Source organism: Onychomys torridus, chromosome 3, assembly GCF_903995425.1.
Source record: "Onychomys torridus chromosome 3, mOncTor1.1, whole genome shotgun sequence".
Lineage (NCBI taxonomy): Eukaryota > Metazoa > Chordata > Mammalia > Rodentia > Cricetidae > Onychomys > Onychomys torridus.
In genome coordinates, this window is record NC_050445.1 from 98097398 (window position 1) to 98116230 (window position 18833).

The 18833-nt window shown below is 44.3% G+C and overlaps 1 protein-coding gene across 12 annotated transcripts in view; it reads left to right on the forward strand.

Moving 5' to 3' along the window:
• Itpr1 (inositol 1,4,5-trisphosphate receptor type 1) overlaps window positions 1–18833 on the forward strand; it is a 336728-nt gene that overhangs the window by 163320 nt on the left and 154575 nt on the right. For 7 of the 12 annotated variants that reach the window (XM_036181157.1, XM_036181163.1, XM_036181156.1 and 4 more), the window contains 13 exons: window positions 2565–2737; window positions 4044–4163; window positions 5381–5575; window positions 7331–7582; window positions 8080–8221; window positions 8785–8965; window positions 9869–10056; window positions 12353–12491; window positions 13118–13172; window positions 15524–15689; window positions 15874–16044; window positions 16484–16549; window positions 17441–17578. In XM_036181157.1, coding sequence (XP_036037050.1) covers window positions 2565–2737; window positions 4044–4163; window positions 5381–5575; window positions 7331–7582; window positions 8080–8221; window positions 8785–8965; window positions 9869–10056; window positions 12353–12491; window positions 13118–13172; window positions 15524–15689; window positions 15874–16044; window positions 16484–16549; window positions 17441–17578 — 1986 coding nt within the window. The remainder of the gene's footprint in view (window positions 1–2564; window positions 2738–4043; window positions 4164–5380; window positions 5576–7330; window positions 7583–8079; window positions 8222–8784; window positions 8966–9868; window positions 10057–12352; window positions 12492–13117; window positions 13173–15523; window positions 15690–15873; window positions 16045–16483; window positions 16550–17440; window positions 17579–18833) is intronic. The other 5 variants (XM_036181158.1, XM_036181166.1, XM_036181167.1 and 2 more) reach the window with 1 other exon arrangement.

Below are 18833 nucleotides of genomic sequence, written 5' to 3' on the forward strand. Positions count from 1 at the left end.
TTTTGGTGCCATGTTCCCATAGGGCTTAACCATGAAATGATTCCATGTTTAAGAAATAGAAAGGTTGTGCTGGGTGGTGGCGGCACATACCTTTAATCCCAGCACTTGGGAGGCAGAGCCAGGCAGATCTCTGTGAGTTTGAGGCCAGCCTTGTCTACAGTGCAAGATCCAGGACAGGCACCAACACTACACAGAGAAACCCTATCTTGAAAAAAACAAAACAACAACAAAAAACAGCAACAACAACAAAAAGAAATAGAAAAATTGTTTTCCTCCTACTCTCCTTTCTTGACCTCTACCCATTGAAGGCTACTTCTTGACTATGGGTCTAGACCATTTTTGCTGATGTTCTGAGTGACTTACGTCTATGTGTATATTATACATGGAATTGCATTTTATCCATAAATAGAGGTATTTCTCTTTCTCTCTCTTTTTCTCTGTCTCTGTCTCTGTCTCTCTCTGTCTCTCTTTCTCTCTCTCTCTCTCACACACACACACACACACAAATATGATCACACTCCTCTTGTGAAGTGAATGGTGTAACAAATAGCATGAGGACTCTAAAGATACTGAGAGATGTGTTGATGGAATGGATTATTGATTCTCAGCCCCAGTGATTCTGTCCCATAAAGAACTTTTGGCAGTGTCTGGAGACCCTTCTGCATGTTACATCCTGGGAGCACTCATGGCATCTAATGGGTAGGAACAGAGATACTGGAAAATACCCAGCAGCACCTAAAGCATCCCTCCTCCACAAAAAGTGATCTAGCGTCACCTCAATAGTGCTAAGATAGGCCAACCAACATCATATGTGTAGCATTGAGGGTGTGCAAATTGTTTGTTCCTTGGGGTACAAATGTGTTTAAGGTTTGCCACTGTGTCTTGTCTTTAAATTTAAGCTTTCTTTGTAGTTAAACACTTTGATTGTCATGAAGATAACACTAATGTTTATTAATGCTTTAGAAACATAACCATGACAGCAGGCTGCAGACTTTTTTTAAGTCTACCTCCAACACATTCATACCAGATAAGTTTGAAGACCTTAGCCTACCTCTGCCTTCATTCTTTAGATGAAGGGACATCGAGGCTGTAGTGTGTTCCAAGACATACCATTTGTACACAATGAAGCCAAACCAGTCCTTCTTGCTGCTTCTGCTGCTGCTGCTGGATTGGATATCTCTGCTTAGTACTTTGTGGATCCTATGGCAATTGGCAGAACTGTATCTCTGAAGGCTGGTGAATTCTAAAACATGCATCCTTAGGGATAGACTGGAATGTGGCCCATGTCTGCTGTATTACACTTGACTAGCTGCTGGATTTAGGACTTAAGGGAAAAATTAAAGCCCGTTTCAAGGACTACTTGAAACTTAAGCAAGCAAACAGTCTTTCTTGGCTAGAACTATCTTAGAAAGTTTTCTTTTCTTTTCTTTTTTCTTTTTTTTTTTTTTTTTTTTTGTGTGTGTGTGTGTGTGTGTGTGTGTGTGTGTGTGTCTCTTTATCTATGTCTGTGTTTGGAAGTGGGAGGTGGAGGAAGGAAGGGAGCAAACCCAGGACCTTGAGCATGCCAGGCAAGCTTTCTCACAGGGAAATATCTTTAAATAGAAGTTAAGTACTGTTCAGAATGCACTCCCTTGGTTGTACAGATATTTCTGTGGAATATCATGTTTGATTTGCAAATAAGGAAGCAAAACAGATCCATGCATTTATGAATATGATTGGTCATCCTAGATATTCCTAACTCTCTTCTACCTATTGGCTTCATTTTTCTTCATTTTCTTTTTTAGACAGGGTCTCACAGTATAGTCTGGTTTGCCTGGGACTCTATGTACACCAGGCTGAGATCTGCCCGGCTCTGCCTCCCAAGTGCTGAAGTTAAAATGTGCCATAGACCTATTGACTTTAAAAATGAATTTTTAGCAGACTAGGGAGATGACTCAGTGGTTAAGAGCTTTGGCTACTCTTCCATAGGACCCTGAGTTCCATCCTTAAAACCCACATGGCAGCTTACAATAACTCCAGCTCTAGGGATCCAGTGCCTTCTTCTGGCACCTGTACATGTATGGTGAACTTAACGTACATAATGACAAAATATCCATACAAGTAAAAAAGTAAGTTTGAAAAATGATTTATTTTTTAACTCAAGAAAAAGAAAACTCTGTGGGCTGACATTCCAAATGTCTAGATAGGTGTTGTCTGTGTTCAGTAGCAGGACCAGAGGAATGAGAAAATTAAGTTATCCTGAATTAGTAAGACATTCAGAACTATATAGCTTCTTTTGACCCTATTTGAAAAATGAGTCAGATTAAAATGGATGTTGTACATTGAAAGCATTCACATGTAGACTCTAGTACTTTTTCCTTGCTGACATTGTGTGATAGGTTTAGTAAAGGCTTGTAAAGGGCTGTGTCATCATTGCCCTGGGACAGAAGGTTGAAGAAACATGCCCAGTGTCCTTTGCCTGTTGAATCCTAGTTCTCATGCCCTGCTGCTAGTTTTTCTAATGTTTATCTTAATCACACTGCCTTTTTTTCTCTCCTGTTGACTTGTCTTTCTCTCCCTAAAAGGAGTACATAGCCAAGCAGTTTGGCTTCATGCAGAAGCAGATTGGCTATGATGTGCTGGCTGAAGACACCATCACTGCCCTGCTCCACAATAACCGAAAACTCCTGGAAAAGCACATCACTGCGGCGGAGATTGACACATTTGTCAGCCTGGTGCGAAAGAACAGGGAGCCCAGGTGAGGAGGCACCAGTCGGGAGGAGGCGTCTGTGCATCTCAGATGTGGGACTGTTCCTGCCCTCGTTATCTATTAGGCTTTCTGTCCTGGGGACTGGCGGCAGTCAGTTTCTAGTGGCCCTTTGATGAGTAGCGGCAAGAATGTGGTATTAGAACCACTTGCCTTCATCCTCGGTGTTTACCGGCTGCTCAGCTTCCCTTTCTCCCAACTCGGTGGTTGTTGTTTTCGGAGACAGAGTTTCTGTAGCCCTGGCTGTCCTGGAACTCACTCTGCAGACCAGACTGGCCCCGAGTTCACAGAGATCCGCCTGCCTCTGCCTCCTAGATGCCGGGATTACAGGCGTGCGCCGCCACTGCCCGGCAAGAATGTGGTCTTGGAACTGCTTGCTGCAGCCCCATCTTTAGTGTTTACCAGCTGCTCACCTTCCCTTTCCCTCCAGCTGCAGTTCCTTTATTTACTAACTGAGCAGCTAGGTGACACCCAGTAAATGACGCTTGTTTTTGGTCACTCACATTTTAGGCCTTGTGGCTCTCAGAATTCCTGCCCACGTTATCTCCATGTGCACTGCTATGTTTTAGCTGTCTCCTGAATGCTTTGCTATGTCTAAGCGAGTTCTTCCCATCTTAGACACACAGATCTGCCCCCATTCCTTTCAACTCTCCCCCATCTCTTCCTTCTCTCTTCTCCCTGAGATTTCAAGTTGTACAGGAAGCAGGCCGCAGCATAGTGTCGTCAGCCATACGGCAGAGCTCCTAGTGCTGCTGTAAAAAGGACCACTGCCACCTACGCCTGGCATCTCCTGAAGCCCATCTTCACGAATCTTCTTATTTAATCTTCTTACTTACACCCTTAGAAATGTATACAGTGTCTTTTCTTATAGATTAGGAAACTGGCATGCAGCCAGGTACAGGAATGTCTCCAAGTGATAATCCATAGCAGACCACGGCCAGTTAGTGTCACAGCCAGCCTGCCACCTTGGGCTTCCAGGCATCACCGAGCCCTGGCCCCTCTGGTCCCAGAACCTTCTCTGTCTCTTCCTGATGAGAACTTCCTTCTTGTCCTGCCCCTCCTCCTCACGTTGGTCCTATCCCCTTTTCATTAGCCTCCACCCTTTTTCCTCCTCTGCTCAATTCTTTTTTCTTTCTTCCTTTCATCTGCCGTATCTAGATTTCTGTGGTCACTGTCATCCAAGTCTCCAATATACCTCACTTGAGAAAGGAATGTAGGACTTGTCTATGTGAGGAAGAGTTGGGACTCCCTCTGCCTGCTCTGTGTTCAACATCCTGCATTCCTTCTTTCCCGTTAGGTTCCTGGATTACCTCTCCGACCTCTGCGTGTCCATGAACAAGTCGATCCCTGTGACTCAGGAGCTCATTTGTAAAGCTGTGCTGAATCCCACCAATGCTGACATCCTGATTGAGACCAAGTGAGTCCCATCTAGGGACATGCATTAAAGACAAGGATTTAACTAGATGTTAAATGGATGTGTATGCTCATGGGGAATGAACCTAAAGATAAGGATTAGATGTTAAATGAATGTGTGTGCTCATGGGGAATAAACCTACCTCCTTCATCTCCTCAGAGGTGGTCCAGTATTGGTTGGTGGCATCTCATCTTTGTTTCACAGGCCTTGTTTAGAAGGATGGTTGAGCTTGCTTTTAGCTTACTTTTGGTGTGACCTTCTATGCAGAAGAACACTTACTCTGTATACTGTAAAATTGTATACTCCCACCAGGGAGCATTTGACACACAGCTTAAAGAGCTGAAGAGCCTTGAAGGTCTGTCATTCATTAAAAAAATGAAGAATGTAACAAATATTCATTGCTGATATTAATGAGTGTAGAGAAGAGTTGTATGTTATCATTGTTCAAAAGTGTAGTATCATTGTGCAAAAGTGAGATGGCTCAGAGCGTAGGCGCCTGGTACCGAGCCTGACAGCCTGAGTTCAGTCCCCTGGAACCACGTGGTGACAGGAGAGAAATGATTCCAGCAAGTTGTCCTCTGACCTCTACACATCCACATAGCACACAACAAGTAAAAATGTAATAAAATATTTAAGTAGTGTTATTGGTCCTTAGTAAAGTAGTGATAATAATTATTGTTGATAATAGTCATAATTACTATTATTACTGCTTTGGTAATAGGAGTAATTCACTTTTAACAAAGGAGCATTTTTCCTGGTGACCTATTGCCGCACTATAAGCAGATTAAAAAGAGTTTTACAGCGTAAGCTAGTGGTGCAGTTTTTTTCTTAGTTATAACTTGGTTTAGGAACTTGTATTAATGCAGGGTGCCTCAACCTTGGCATTGTGACATTTGGGGCCAGATGACTTTGTGGTGGCAAATGTCCTGTCGCTGTAGGGTATTTATCGAAAGTGGATTGTGGTTGCTCAATGTTAGTAGCACCTCCTTTGCCATTGTGACAACCAAAAATGTAACCAGGTATCTACTGGGGAGAAAAGTTGTCCTAGTTAAGAGTTCTCAGGTTAAAACACATGAAGACCACACAGATTCTTTGTTGTTCTGCCACTGGGAGAAATATAAAACAAAATGACTTTCTGTGTGTTTCTAGGCTGGAAGGGAAGCAAGGCTGCAAAGGATTTCATAAAAACTGAGCTCCATCTCCTCTTCTTTTTTCCACAGGTTGGTTCTTTCTCGTTTTGAGTTTGAAGGTGTTGCCACTGGAGAGAATGCTCTGGAAGCTGGAGAGGATGAGGAAGAGGTGTGGCTGTTCTGGAGGGACAGCAACAAAGAGATCCGTAGTAAGAGTGTCAGGGAATTGGCCCAAGATGCTAAAGAGGGGCAGAAGGAAGACCGGGACATCCTCAGCTACTACAGGTGAGCGGGAGGCATGCTGGGCATGGGCGGAGAGCCCCCACAGTGGTGGCCCTTGGGAGCATCTGCTTTTCTTGTTGATCACCCTAAGGCAGTGGTTCTCAACTTGTGGAGGTTGAGCAACCTTTCACAGGGGTGCCTACAACCATCAGAACACACAGATCTTTACATTATGATTTATAACAGTAGCAAAATTACAGTTAGGACGTAGCAACGAAAAAATGTGATGGTTGGGGTCATCACAACATAAAGGGAGGAAGCATTAGGAAGGTTGCGAACCACTGCTCCGAGCAATGTAGTAAGATTGTCCAGCAGAAACACGGATGTGTATTTTATGAACTTCTAGTGGAACGTGCCATGGACTGATAGTCCATCGTTGTCTGGTTGTGTGTCCAGGTCATAGGAAGGACAAGGGCTTGCTTCAGCCTCTGGTATACTTGACCCATACAGCACAGCCTGTGTCTACAGTGCGGTCAGCAGCAGGCAGGCTGCAGGGTCAGCTGCATCGGTTCAAATCTTGATCTCTCTTACTTAACTAGACTTTTTACTCTGGCTAGTTTGACTTTATGCTCCGAAGCCCTCATCTTCAAACTAGGGTTGATAGTGCTAGTCTTCTAGAATGTTTACAGAAAACGTCTCTTGCTGTGTGTACACACACTTGTATCTTCATATTCTAATTATCTGTGTGCATGTATCAAATATAAGTCATGCAGCCCTAACCTAAAAATTCAGAAATTGAAATGCAGAACTGTTGGAATCCTCAGCACGATGCTTAAAAAGATTTGTATTTGGGAGTATTTTAGATTTTCAGATTAGCAAAACAAAAGTGAAAAAGTTTATGCAAGAATCCCCAAATCTGAGTAGCTCTAGCACTCGACCCTTGGGTCCGGTGTGAGTTTGTGATGCATGGATGCTCAGTGTGTCCCGTCAGTTGTCGCCCGACACCACAGATGCCACGATGCGTTCTGGCTGTCACCCTCCAGTTGGCCTAACTCTCTCGAGCCACTGCCACGCCTGGGATGGTCACCTGCCTGCATGTGTCCGTAGTATGTCACCGCTGTCCAGCTCTGCTGGCCACCGCAGTCCGAGTCCTGGGCCCAGCTCCAGGGCCGTATGGCCTTGCCACCTGAAGCAAAGGAAAAGGAAAGAAAAAGAAGGGAAGTTACCTGCCAGATACTTCTGAAAGAAAAGGAAAGAAAAATTAGTACTTCTAATATTTCCTAATAAAATAAGTGAAACTTGACAGTTGAAATGCCTTTTCTTACTCCCATATTCTAGTCTGTTCTCTTCTATTTATATATGCAACGGTCTCATGTGATTATATTTGCAATCTTTTTCTTGTAAAATAAATAGGGAAAAATGACTAGACCTGAAATAATTACCTTTCTGCCCACCACCTTTCTCTCTGCCCTTCAAATTTTTCTTTGTTCATTTAAGACATTTTATTTTCTGTGTATACATGTTGCCTGCATGTGTCTAAGTGCATCACCATGTGTGTGCTTACTGCCTGTGGAGGTCAGAAAGAACATTGGATGCCTTGGAACTGAACCTCTGGCTGGTTGTGAGCCATGGTGTATATGCTGGCCACTGAACCTAGGTGCAGCAATCATTTAGGGATGTTGATGTGTAAGTTCAGATGGCCATATGTCATTCCTGTGAAATCTGAGGCCACCTGGACTACCCTGCTGTATGTCTCCCTTCATACTGAGTGATTTCTGGAGCATGTGCCTTCTGGTGATTTTTTTTTTTTCTTCTCAGGTATCAGCTTAATCTCTTCGCAAGGATGTGTCTGGACCGCCAGTACCTGGCTATCAATGAAATATCTGGCCAGCTGGATGTTGACCTTATTCTCCGCTGTATGTCTGATGAGAACCTACCCTACGACCTCAGGGCATCCTTTTGCCGCCTCATGCTTCACATGCATGTGGACCGAGATCCTCAGGAGCAGGTGACCCCTGTGAAATACGCCCGTCTGTGGTCAGAAATTCCCTCCGAGATCGCCATTGATGAGTAAGCCTGGGTCCACCTCCCTACAGAAATCTATGTCACTTAAAAACTCTGTGATTCTAATGTTCTGTGTACTAGCAGATAAACCACATATGTGACCTAGTGAAATCATAGGAGAAAGAACTTCTTTTTCCTTCAGATTTAAATAGAATTGTGTAGCTAGCAAATATTGTTTAATTCCTCAAAAAAAAAAAAAAAAAATAGAATGCCAGGCCTGTTTTTTTCTCTTTTATTTACCCCTTTCCTTCTGCAAATGTCCAAGTGTGTACCATGTGCTAAGATTGAGGAATATTAGTGCAGAGGTAATGGAAAATTACCTCTGCTATAATGGGGACAAACAGACAATAAACATGAGTGACTGTGTGTAGGCATTCATGCTAGGGAAGGAAGTGTAAATCAGGGGCAGGTCGGGGGTGCTGTCTTTGGAGGCTAAGCAGCCTGAAAGGGCCTGGCTGAGGAGAGCTTGACATTCTCCTTTCTTCTCTCTCTTCTCCTCTCAGCTATGACAGCAGTGGAGCATCCAAAGATGAAATTAAGGAGAGGTTCGCTCAGACGATGGAATTTGTGGAGGAGTATTTAAGAGATGTGGTTTGTCAGAGATTTCCCTTCTCTGATAAGGAGAAAAATAAGCTTACGTTTGAGGTAAGGCATGTGAAATGGTCTCTGAAGTTTTGTTATCAGTGGTCATTTTTCTGTGAAGTAAGTAGAAAATAGTTTAATCCTTGGTGACTGTATCACATTGCTCTAGTTTTGGGAATTTGGGTCAGACTTGTTCTAGACAGAATAGAACAGTTGCCAGTCATGTAGCCTCATCATCTGAGGAACATGAACCCTGCTGCATTCGCATTAAACACTATTTCTATGATCACTGTCACCCTTGAGGAATTATGTTCCAGGGAACCAAAGTGTCCTTATCTATGTTCTTATTGATTATGATTTGGTATGCCCTTGGCAAGTCAGGATACCAATTGATTAGGCCCATTTTTTATGAACTAGTCATCAAAGCAGATGAGTAGTTTTGCAAGCTTTCAGTTCTTAGTTTTCTTTCTTATGAAACAAAATGAAATTTAATCAGAAACAGACGGCCAGATGTATGCCTTCTCTGACTATAAAGATCTGTCATGATTAACTAGTCAGCATCCAGTAGATCAGGAGGACAAAGGTCACTGAGTACCAGTTTCCCCTTCTTCTTTTAAATGCAACAGGTTGTGAACTTAGCCAGGAACCTCATATACTTTGGTTTCTACAATTTTTCTGACCTTCTCCGATTAACCAAGATCCTTTTGGCAATATTAGACTGTGTACATGTGACCACCATCTTCCCCATTAGCAAGATGGCGAAAGGCGAAGAGACTAAAGGTAACAATGATGAGGAGAAGCTGAAGAGTGAGTATCTGAAGTGTCTGTACAGAGAGACGCCCTCTTGGCCCATGCTGTTCACTGCTGCCATGCCTCATCCTGTGACATCCTGTCCTGTCCTGGTCCATTCTCACTGTTGGGGACTTAGCAATAGAAACAAAATATGGAAGAGTCCCATTGACGTGGGTATCATCACTGTTGGTCCTTCTGGTCATTCTCAGCTATTCACTCTCTCCTTTGCATCTGTCTTGAGTCTCTCCGTGTGTCTAATCGAATAGTTGGAAAGCTGCCTTGTGCTTTCGTGTCTAGCCCTCCGAAAGCTGAGTCCTGCCATCTGTTGTCTGATGCTCCTGAGACACTGATGGTGATCCTCCTGTATGGTGAAATGAAGTGCACACCTGTAGTCTGCTATTTCTTTGTGACGAGGAAAATCCATGTTCATATGTTTATTTTTCCTGTATTTGGGGGTCAGAAGATGCATAGAATAACAACCATGTATCATATGTGTAGCTGCTTTTCAATAGCTAGGATGGTCAGATATTTGACTTAATTATCCCTATTTTCCAAGTGCTGTGTGATGTCATGTTGCATACATTATAGCATTGGATTCTGTCATAGAACCCTTCTTATAGGCTCAGGAAACTGAACCCCAGAAGAGAAGTAATGTATTCATGACCAAGCAGCTTTTGTTAGAAGCAGCAGTGTTTGTACACATCACTGGTGCTGAGTTAAATTTGGTGGTGGAATTAATAAACTAACACGCCCCGTTGGAGATACCAACACCATGTTCTTCCCATATTTACCTTGGGTCATAACAGGGATATGATAAATAGTTTGCCTCAAAAAACCCATACCTCTAATTAGATGCTGATTAGATGACAGGCTCTCTCCAAGAATGTCATGGTCATAATCTGTCTTGGCCCTTTCTAGGCAGTAATGTGATGCGATCTATCCATGGAGTTGGCGAGCTCATGACCCAGGTGGTGCTTCGGGGAGGAGGCTTTTTGCCCATGACTCCCATGGCTGCTGCCCCTGAAGGAAATGTGAAGCAGGCAGAGCCAGAGAAGGAGGACATCATGGTCATGGACACCAAGTTGAAAATCATTGAAATACTCCAGGTATGGTGCAGGGAAGAAGCTACTCATAGGGTCTCTGTTTAATATCTCCTCTCTCTGCTCTGATAGGGGCAGAATGCTTACCTCATCCCTGTGTATCATTTCCGAATTGACTCCTTTTAATTCTTGCTTGTCACTTCCTACCCCTTCCCATCATGGCTTTGTTTGTTCTGCTATCCCAGCCCTTCAGTTACCCTAGCTGTACATCACAACTGGCCACCCTTTCTCTGCCCAAGCCATTAATTGCCTTTGCTGTTCACTCACTGTGCTTCTCCAGGGTTCTATTAGCATTGCAAAGTCTTCCTCCTCCTCCACTCCCCTTCTTCCTTTCTTCCTTCTCTTCCTTCTCCTCTTCAGTGTTTTGCCCTTTTCATCCACCCACCTACCCACTCATGAATGTTAGTTGATATCAGCTCCATCTCCTTTTTAGCACTTGGAAGCCAGCAATAAACAAAACCCATTAAAGTTCTGGTCCTAAAGAACTCCATTTTAACAGGGAGCAGAGGCACACATCATCTAAAAGTCAATACTTAGTTATTTAAACATAAAGACGATTCAGCTGGGAGCTGGAGAGATGACAGTGGTAAAGGCATTTGGGTGCTTTTCCAGAAGACCCGGGTTTGATTCCCAGACCCCATATGGACTCACAACTGTCTATGACTCCAATTTCAGGGAATTGGATGGCTGTCTTCAGGCCTCCATGAGTATCAGGCAGGCAAGTGGTGTACAGACAGGCATGTGGGGAAAAAAAACATACATATATAATAAAAATTAGTTGTTTTAAAGAATAAGGGTCAGCTGATTTGGAGAACACCATAGGCAGGGGGCAAAGATAATGGTTTTCCATGGAGTTGTGAGAGAAGACCTCTGTAGTAAGGTGGCTTAACCAGACACAGATGTAGTGAGAGCTGGTCATTGGCATATGTAGGACATCTTAGGATTTAGTGAATGCAGAGTCTGAAGTCTGAAGGTTGTTTTAAAGAAGGAATGGGAGATGGTAGATCAGATAGAATCAATAGACATTGCCACCCTTAATTTTTTTATTATTATTAAAGCAATTAAGTAGTGGTTAATATACAGTGCCTACTATGTTTCTACTTTTAACATAGCTAGTGTGAGTCTTCCCACTAAGGAACTTCTTTGAGGATTAAAAAATTATGTACATGGAGCAGAAAGAGAGCAGCACAAGCTGTTGGGAGTTCAGAGATGTAATGAGGCCAAGAGTCTCAAACTGAGAACAACCCTCGACTTCTTCCTCTTCACACACAAGGAGTTGGCTTGCTCTAACAATTATTCATCTGTTCTCCCGTAACATGATTGTTTCCATGTGCCGTGTCAATTGCTATATTCCTATAACTGGCAAAATATTAAAACAAAAGGAAACCTTTCTTCCTCACTAATAATTGCTCTCTGCTCATCTCCCCACCTTGCTATGTATTTCCCCAGCCTTCTGCCAGCCATCTGGGTGTCCATTAAATCTATCCAAGTTGACACCTAGAAGTAACGATTATAGTTGGTTTTGCATTATACTGGATTTGAGGTTCTGGAAAGATATCAAACAGGATGTGCAACAGTCACTTGGGAACATGAACTAATAGCTTGGAGACAGGACAAACATCTGTCTCCATCTGGTATCGGTGACAGCTTGAAATTGGGTAAGGTCACCCAGAGAGCTAAGCAGAAGCTAGGAGAGAGGGGAAGGAGGGGGTGTCATTGGGATGCTTAAATGATGCAGCTGGCTGACTTTTCTTTTGGGTTCTAGCGATAATCCTTTGGAAAGTGTCTGCAGCCATAGAGGGCTAGGGAATACAGGATGTTAACAAAATGAGAACCCAGGGGCTATACCTAAATCAAAGGAGACTATCAGAAATGTTGTAAATATAAAGGAAGCAAATTTTTGGAAGTAAAAGCAAAATTTCTGGCACTTCTTTTTAATTCAAAGCAGGCAACTCCTTCTTAGGTTGGGCCCAGAATTGGGCTTTCAGTCATTGCTGATAGATAGTGCTGTTTTGTAGAGGACGGAGGCATGAGTGATGTAGTATTCCAGGTGTTTAATTCATCTTCAGGATGCCAAGTCTGCCCTGGAAGCTAAGGTATCTCATGGGCACACTCATGTGCCCTGCAGAAGTCTGTTACTGTTAAGATGACTGTTGAATCCTAAGCCAAATATTTTACTCAGGGCTTAAAGGTAATTGATGCAGCTGATACCAGGCCCTGCCAGCGTGCAGAGGCTTGGCAAAGTGTTCAAGATGGTGTGTTAATGTAACCAAAGTGTTTCCTTTTCTACTTGAATCTCCAGTTTATTTTGAACGTGAGGCTGGATTATAGGATCTCCTGCCTCCTGTGTATATTTAAGCGGGAGTTCGATGAAAGCAATTCCCAGTCCTCAGAAACATCCTCCGGGAACAGCAGCCAAGAAGGGCCAAGTAATGTACCAGGTCAGTGATGCCGCCCTGGGACTTCAGCCACAGAGCAGGGCCCGGGTGGAGTGCCACTTGAGGCTCAAAACAGTATCTTCCAGAAAAAGGGAAATGTGTCTGCTCTTGAGGATTGCTGTGTTTTAAGGATTCCTTGATAATAGCATATTAGAAAAAAGAAATAATAAACATTGCTTCTGGGAGGTAGACCTTAAGCCTTTAGGAACTGAAGATAGCTGAGGTTTATAGTGTTGGATTAGCTATAAAGCAACCCCCCAAAACCAACAGAATCCCCAAAATATTTTCCAAGGAACTTGCTTGTCCATTGGCAAGTTTTGTTCTGCATTTGAAGTTCTACTCAGCCAAGAAAAAAAAATGGAGAAGGCTAAGGGAAAGACAGTGCTAGAAGTGATCCCCAGACAGCCCAAGCCTTCTTTGTAACGAAGCCATCACTCTCCTTTAGCAAGAAAGAACGACAGGTGTGAGGGTCATCTGGGCTGTCCTAGCTCCATAGCTTTGTAGGTAATGATTGAGGCAGATCTGAGAGTCACCTGTGAGCGTTGCTCTTGAGGCACATTCGGGTGAGTCCACAAGAAGCAGGTCCTCAGCCCTTGCTGTGTCTAACCTTCTGTTCTCTCGCCTTTCAGGTGCTCTTGACTTTGAACACATTGAAGAGCAAGCAGAAGGCATCTTTGGAGGAAGGCAAGTGTGCTTCATTGACTGAGCCTTTCTACAGCTCTCACAGGGTTTTCTTTTTATTTTCTTTTTCTTTAAAATTGTATATTCATTTTACATACCAACCACAGTTCCCCCTCCTACCCCTCCTCCCACCCCCCTCCCCCGCCTCCCACCCCAGCCCCCATTCACTCCTCTAAAAGGATAAGGCCTCCCATGGGGAGTCTAGAAAGCCTGGTACATTCAGTTGAGGCAGGACCAAGCCCCTCCACCCTGCATCAAGGTTGAGCAAGGCCTCCCAGCATAGGGAATGAGCTCCAAATAGCCAACTCGTGTACCAGGGATAGATCCTGGTCCCACTACCAGGGGCCCCTCAGACAGACCAAGCTGCACAACTGTCTTCCATATACAGAGGGCCTAGTCCAGTCCTGTGCAGGCTCCACAGCTGTCAGTCTAGAATTTGTGAGTTCCCACCAGTTTGGTTCAGTTGTCTCTGTAGACACTCCCCCCGCTTGCTCATCTAATCCCTCCTCCCTCTCTTCGACTGGATTTCCAGAGCTCTGCTTGGTGCTTGGCTGTAGATCTCTGCATCTGCTTCCATCCTCACAGCTTTTTCTTGGGCAGACCACTAACTATTTCGCCTTCAGGTTCAGTTTCTTGTACTGCTCTGTTTGACGCTATAGAGTCACAGAACTTAGGTGGTGCACACGTGCTGCAGGTAAATCCCTGAGCTCTGAACAAGCTATGCAACAATAACGACAAAAATAAATAAATAAAAAAGAGAACCCCGCAATCTCTCCTTTAATCATGTCTAATGTGAAACCCTCTTAATATCACAGGCATTTGTTTTAATATAAAACAGTATTACTATGGACTCACATATTTATAAGAATAAATACCCTATGTGCTCAGCGTTATAATTAGCATGTTTGGTTACTTATTGATTAATAACACGCATCTCCAAAAGTCTTAAGAATTTGAACACCAACACAGTTCTCTGGGTTGACAGGGGCTCTGCTGAGCAGTTCTAGTCACTGTTGGGTCTGCTGGGAATGGCACAGCCTGCCTGTTTTAGTCATATTTCTGGTGCCTTCAAAAGAATATGTTAAAGCTGAGGTTTCAACCTTGCTCCACATGGTTCGTTTGTGCTTATTTAGAGAGCAATGGCTGATTTCCAGAACAAATGTTCCAAGAAGACAAGCCAACAATCAGCAAGTGCTAATTGCATGTCTGCTTGCACTGTGCGTACTATGTTTTATTGGCCAATGCCAGTGTTAGTAATAAGGAGAACTGCATAAGGATGTGCATAGTACAAAGGCCCACTTTATCAGGAACTCTGAATGTTAGCAGTCTGCCTCAGTGCTTAATTTTTTTTTTAAGTGACATTTGAGATACATCTTTTCGCAATTTTTTGTGTTCACAATGATGACACTAAGTATCATATGACAACTGAGCTCTCCAGCCATTTACCTCACCTTGAACAGTAGTGAAACCATCATGCCTTTTTAGGTATTCAGTGTGACTACAGTAGTCCCACATCTGGTCCTCTCTGTACTTTTCTTTAGCTTGCAGCCATGAAGGTCTCACCATTTGTCAATCATGCAACTGTAGACACAGCATAGGTGCTACCATAGTAATTGTCCAGGGGTGACCAGTTATGAAGTGATTTATTGTTGAACTCAGAGTCTGTTTATTGATCTTTACTATGTAAATAACAAGAATTATCATAGATATTGAAGTAACCCATGATAAATATGTTGGCTGAATCTCCTTTGGAGCAGACTGAGCTTTTTATTGGTTCTTTCCAACACTTCAAAGCAGGAATCATGGGACCAAACCAGTTGGTGACAATATACATGTAGAACAGGAAGTCGAACACTTGTGCAGCCACTTGACACTATCCATCATCAAAATGTGTGGTGAGCAGACTTGGTATAGTTCAAGATACACAAGAGCTACAGACTAGACATTTTCAAAGCTGATTTTTCATTACAGATGATTTAGTAAGGGCTGAGTTATAGCATTTTACACAAAGAAGCTGGGAAGAAGCTCATCCATTGTAGATTTCAGAGCGCAGGTGAGGCGCAGCAGCAGAACGCTGTGAGTTAGATGTGGTCAGTCTTGTAATGTCAGCCCTGTCAGCCTAGGAGCATGAGGGCTTGGGTTTAAAAATGCATAGTTATAATGTCTTAATTGTCCCTTCTGCTCACGTTGTAGCTGAAGGTAAAACACGGTTGTTTTGTAGAAGAAGTTGATGAAAAGTGAGGCTCCATTGCATGGAGTAGTTTTCGAGCTGCAGTTCTGCTCTGTCGGGGCTCACACACTTGACCCTGAGTCTGCGGTTTACTTGCTTTCTCCCTCTTTCTGCATCCCTGTAGTGAGGAGAACACACCGCTGGACTTGGATGACCATGGTGGCAGAACCTTCCTCAGGGTCCTGCTCCACTTGACAATGCACGACTACCCACCCCTGGTGTCTGGGGCCCTGCAGCTCCTCTTCCGGCACTTCAGCCAGAGGCAGGAGGTCCTTCAGGCCTTCAAGCAGGTACTTCCTGTAGCCAGCGTGGCTGTTGTGGACCAAAAGAACTGTTGTGCATTGTATGTAGTAAAAAGATTGGGTGTCGGGTGTGTGTGTGTGTGTGTGTGTGTGTGTGTGTGTGCGCGCGCACGCGCGCGCGCACGCCCGTGTGTTTTAAAGTTTGTGTAATTAACGGACTATGTTCATTAAGGTTCAACTGCTGGTTACCAGCCAAGATGTGGACAACTACAAACAGATCAAGCAAGACTTGGACCAACTGCGGTCCATTGTGGAAAAATCTGAGCTGTGGGTGTACAAAGGCCAGGGTCCCGATGAGACCATGGATGGTGCCTCTGGTGAAAATGAACATAAGAAGACTGAGGTGGGCAAAACCCAAGTTAGGTTTCCCAAGTAACTTTTGTGCTTCTTAAAACAAAGAAATATCCTCTCCTACTCTTGCATGTAAATGCAGATGATAGGTCTTAATCCCAAGAAATGCTTGCTACATAGCCAGGGTAACAGCTGTTCTAGGAAATTAGCTACAGAATCAAAGTTAAGATGTATCTCTGGGCAGCCATGGACCATCTAGAAGAGACTAGTTCGGTCAAGTATAGCATTAGATTTCCCACAGAGACCCAGTAGGGAATGGCCTTCTGTGAGTATGACATCTTCTTCCAAAGGTTGAAGCAGAGATGAATATTTTGGGCAGCCTGACTGTTGAAAGACAATGCAGAATGTGTGCACTTTCTTAAAAGGTGATGTTTACCCAAAAGTAGACCCTGAGAAGAACTGACCACATGAATGTTCTTTTTGGTCCCTAGGAGGGGAGTAACAAACCACAAAAGCATGAAAGCACCAGCAGCTACAACTACAGAGTGGTGAAAGAGGTGAGCTTCCCCAGCCTACCCTATTGGTGAAATTATTAAGGCCACTCCACCTAGTTAAAAGGGAGGTTTATTTTGTGGGGTAACTTACAAATGAAGGGGTAGGTTGCAGGGTCTGGCAAAGGTATGGCGCAGTCCGGTGGTGTTCTCTGGAGAACTCTGCTCAGTCTACCTCCAGCATCCAGGGCCCGGAACCAAGAGAAGCCTCTCCTCTGGGTCTTCAGCGTCCTCCCTCAGCCCCGCCTTGTGGGTGTGACCATTACCGAAGCCTCAATGGGGGTTGGAACTTCCAGGCCAAGGCTGGGATGGCTACCCACTACACTACCCTGTCCTCATCTTTCTCTAGGGAGCGTTATCAGTGATAGGCAAGTTGAAGGCACAACTGCTTGACTGCACCCTTCGCTGAACACTTGGGTTTTAGCCTCAGGTCTGAGTTTGAAACCCAGCTAGTCTATGAATTAACTGAGGGCTCTCAGTCCCTCACCTTTTGTAGGCAAAGTGTTTTTTTAAAATAGGTACTTTTTTAGTTTTAAAGTGGATCAAAGTTTCATTCATACAATCACTAAGAGTTTGTATCCATGCTTGGCTTTAGAAATGTCTGCATATAGTAGTTTGGGGTTGTGAGCTTGTGGGTTTTTTTATCCCATCAGAGCCCTCCTAAGTCTTGGCAGTTGGTGTCTGGTCAGATCATTTAAGTGACCCATGCACTCATTTCACTGGCTATTCAAACCTAGATGTGCCGATTATTCTGAATGACATGCTTTTCTCAGCAGGGACGTGGCATACTGGAGAAATGCCCCTGTCCTAAGTTGTTAATGCATCGTGACACCCCCCCTTCAGGCCTCTCCCCACACTAGCGTTCTGGTTTCGTTTTCTGATGTTGCTTTCTCTCAGATTTTGATCCGACTTAGCAAGCTCTGTGTGCAAGAGAGCGCCTCGGTGAGGAAGAGCAGGAAGCAGCAGCAGCGGCTGCTGAGGAACATGGGTGCCCATGCTGTGGTGCTGGAGCTGTTGCAGATCCCCTATGAGAAGGTGAGGGACTTGCACCCAGGCTGCTGCTCTCCAGGGTGGGCGGGATCTCCTCTCCAGACACTTCACGACTGGACGTAGTGGGTGAAGAGCAATATGTACTTGTGACATAAAGCAATTCCAGCTCATTTATATGAGACAGACTTCCCCACCCCTCCAATGTTTGTATTCTAGAAAGAAAAAAGACCCCTTTCCTCTATCACGCCGACCTTGCTAGATGGGGACCACTGGGCCTGCACCAGAGGTTACATGTGTGTGTATTAGTTGGTGCTGTTGACTTTGTCTGCCATGTGACTAAAACAAAGTCATCTCTACAAGCTCTTGACCGATCTCTACAAGCTCTTGACCGTGTGAGGAACATGGGACTTGATTGCTTTGGTCCTTGGCATTGTCCTATCATCTGAGTACTTATTGGACCAAGGTCTCCTCCCCCTATTGTTCCTTGGTTGTTTGCTTCCAGGAGACTGTATTTTAGAAAGCCACTGTCTTCATTTGGTTTCTATGGCTGTGATAAACACCAAGCCCAAAAGCATCTTGAGGAAGACACAGTTTATTTCATCTTAACTCTCTTGTCACAACCCATCATTGAGGAGAGTCAAGGCAAGGACTCAAGGCAGAAACCTGGAGGCAGGAGCTGATGCAAAACTATGAAGGCATGCTGCTTACTGGCTTGTTCCCCATGGCTTGCTCAGCTTGCTTTTTAATACAACTCAAGACTACCTGCCCAAGGATGACACTGTCTACAGTGAGCTGAGCTATCCCATATCAATCATTTATCAAGACTTGCCCAGAAGCCAATCTGATGGAGGCAACTCCTCAGGTGAAATTCCCTCTTTTCAGATAGATATGTCTGGATTTTGTTGACACAGCTCAATCACCACAGGCAGGAACCTAACTACTCAGCATCTATTGAGACAGACAAGACTCTTGGAAAAGCATTCACTCAAGCCTTGTAGCAGCAGTGAGGTTTTGCAGTTTATCCACTTGACATATTGGGAAACTGAGGTCTAGGGAAGTTTGCTGTGACTCTGGAGTGCTTAGCTAATCGTAACAATCTCAGAAGCTGAGCCATGGGTGAAGCATCATCTTCTGCAGCAAGCCTGTTGCTGAGGGACTGTAGGTTGCCCAGCACCTTGCTGAACCCCTTGTGCTGCTTAACTCATATTGTCCTGTGGACATGCTGTCCCAAGGACACCGTGGCCGGGAAGGTTCAAGGTGACACAGCTGTGTGAACAGAGCCAGCTCTGCTCCACTGTGG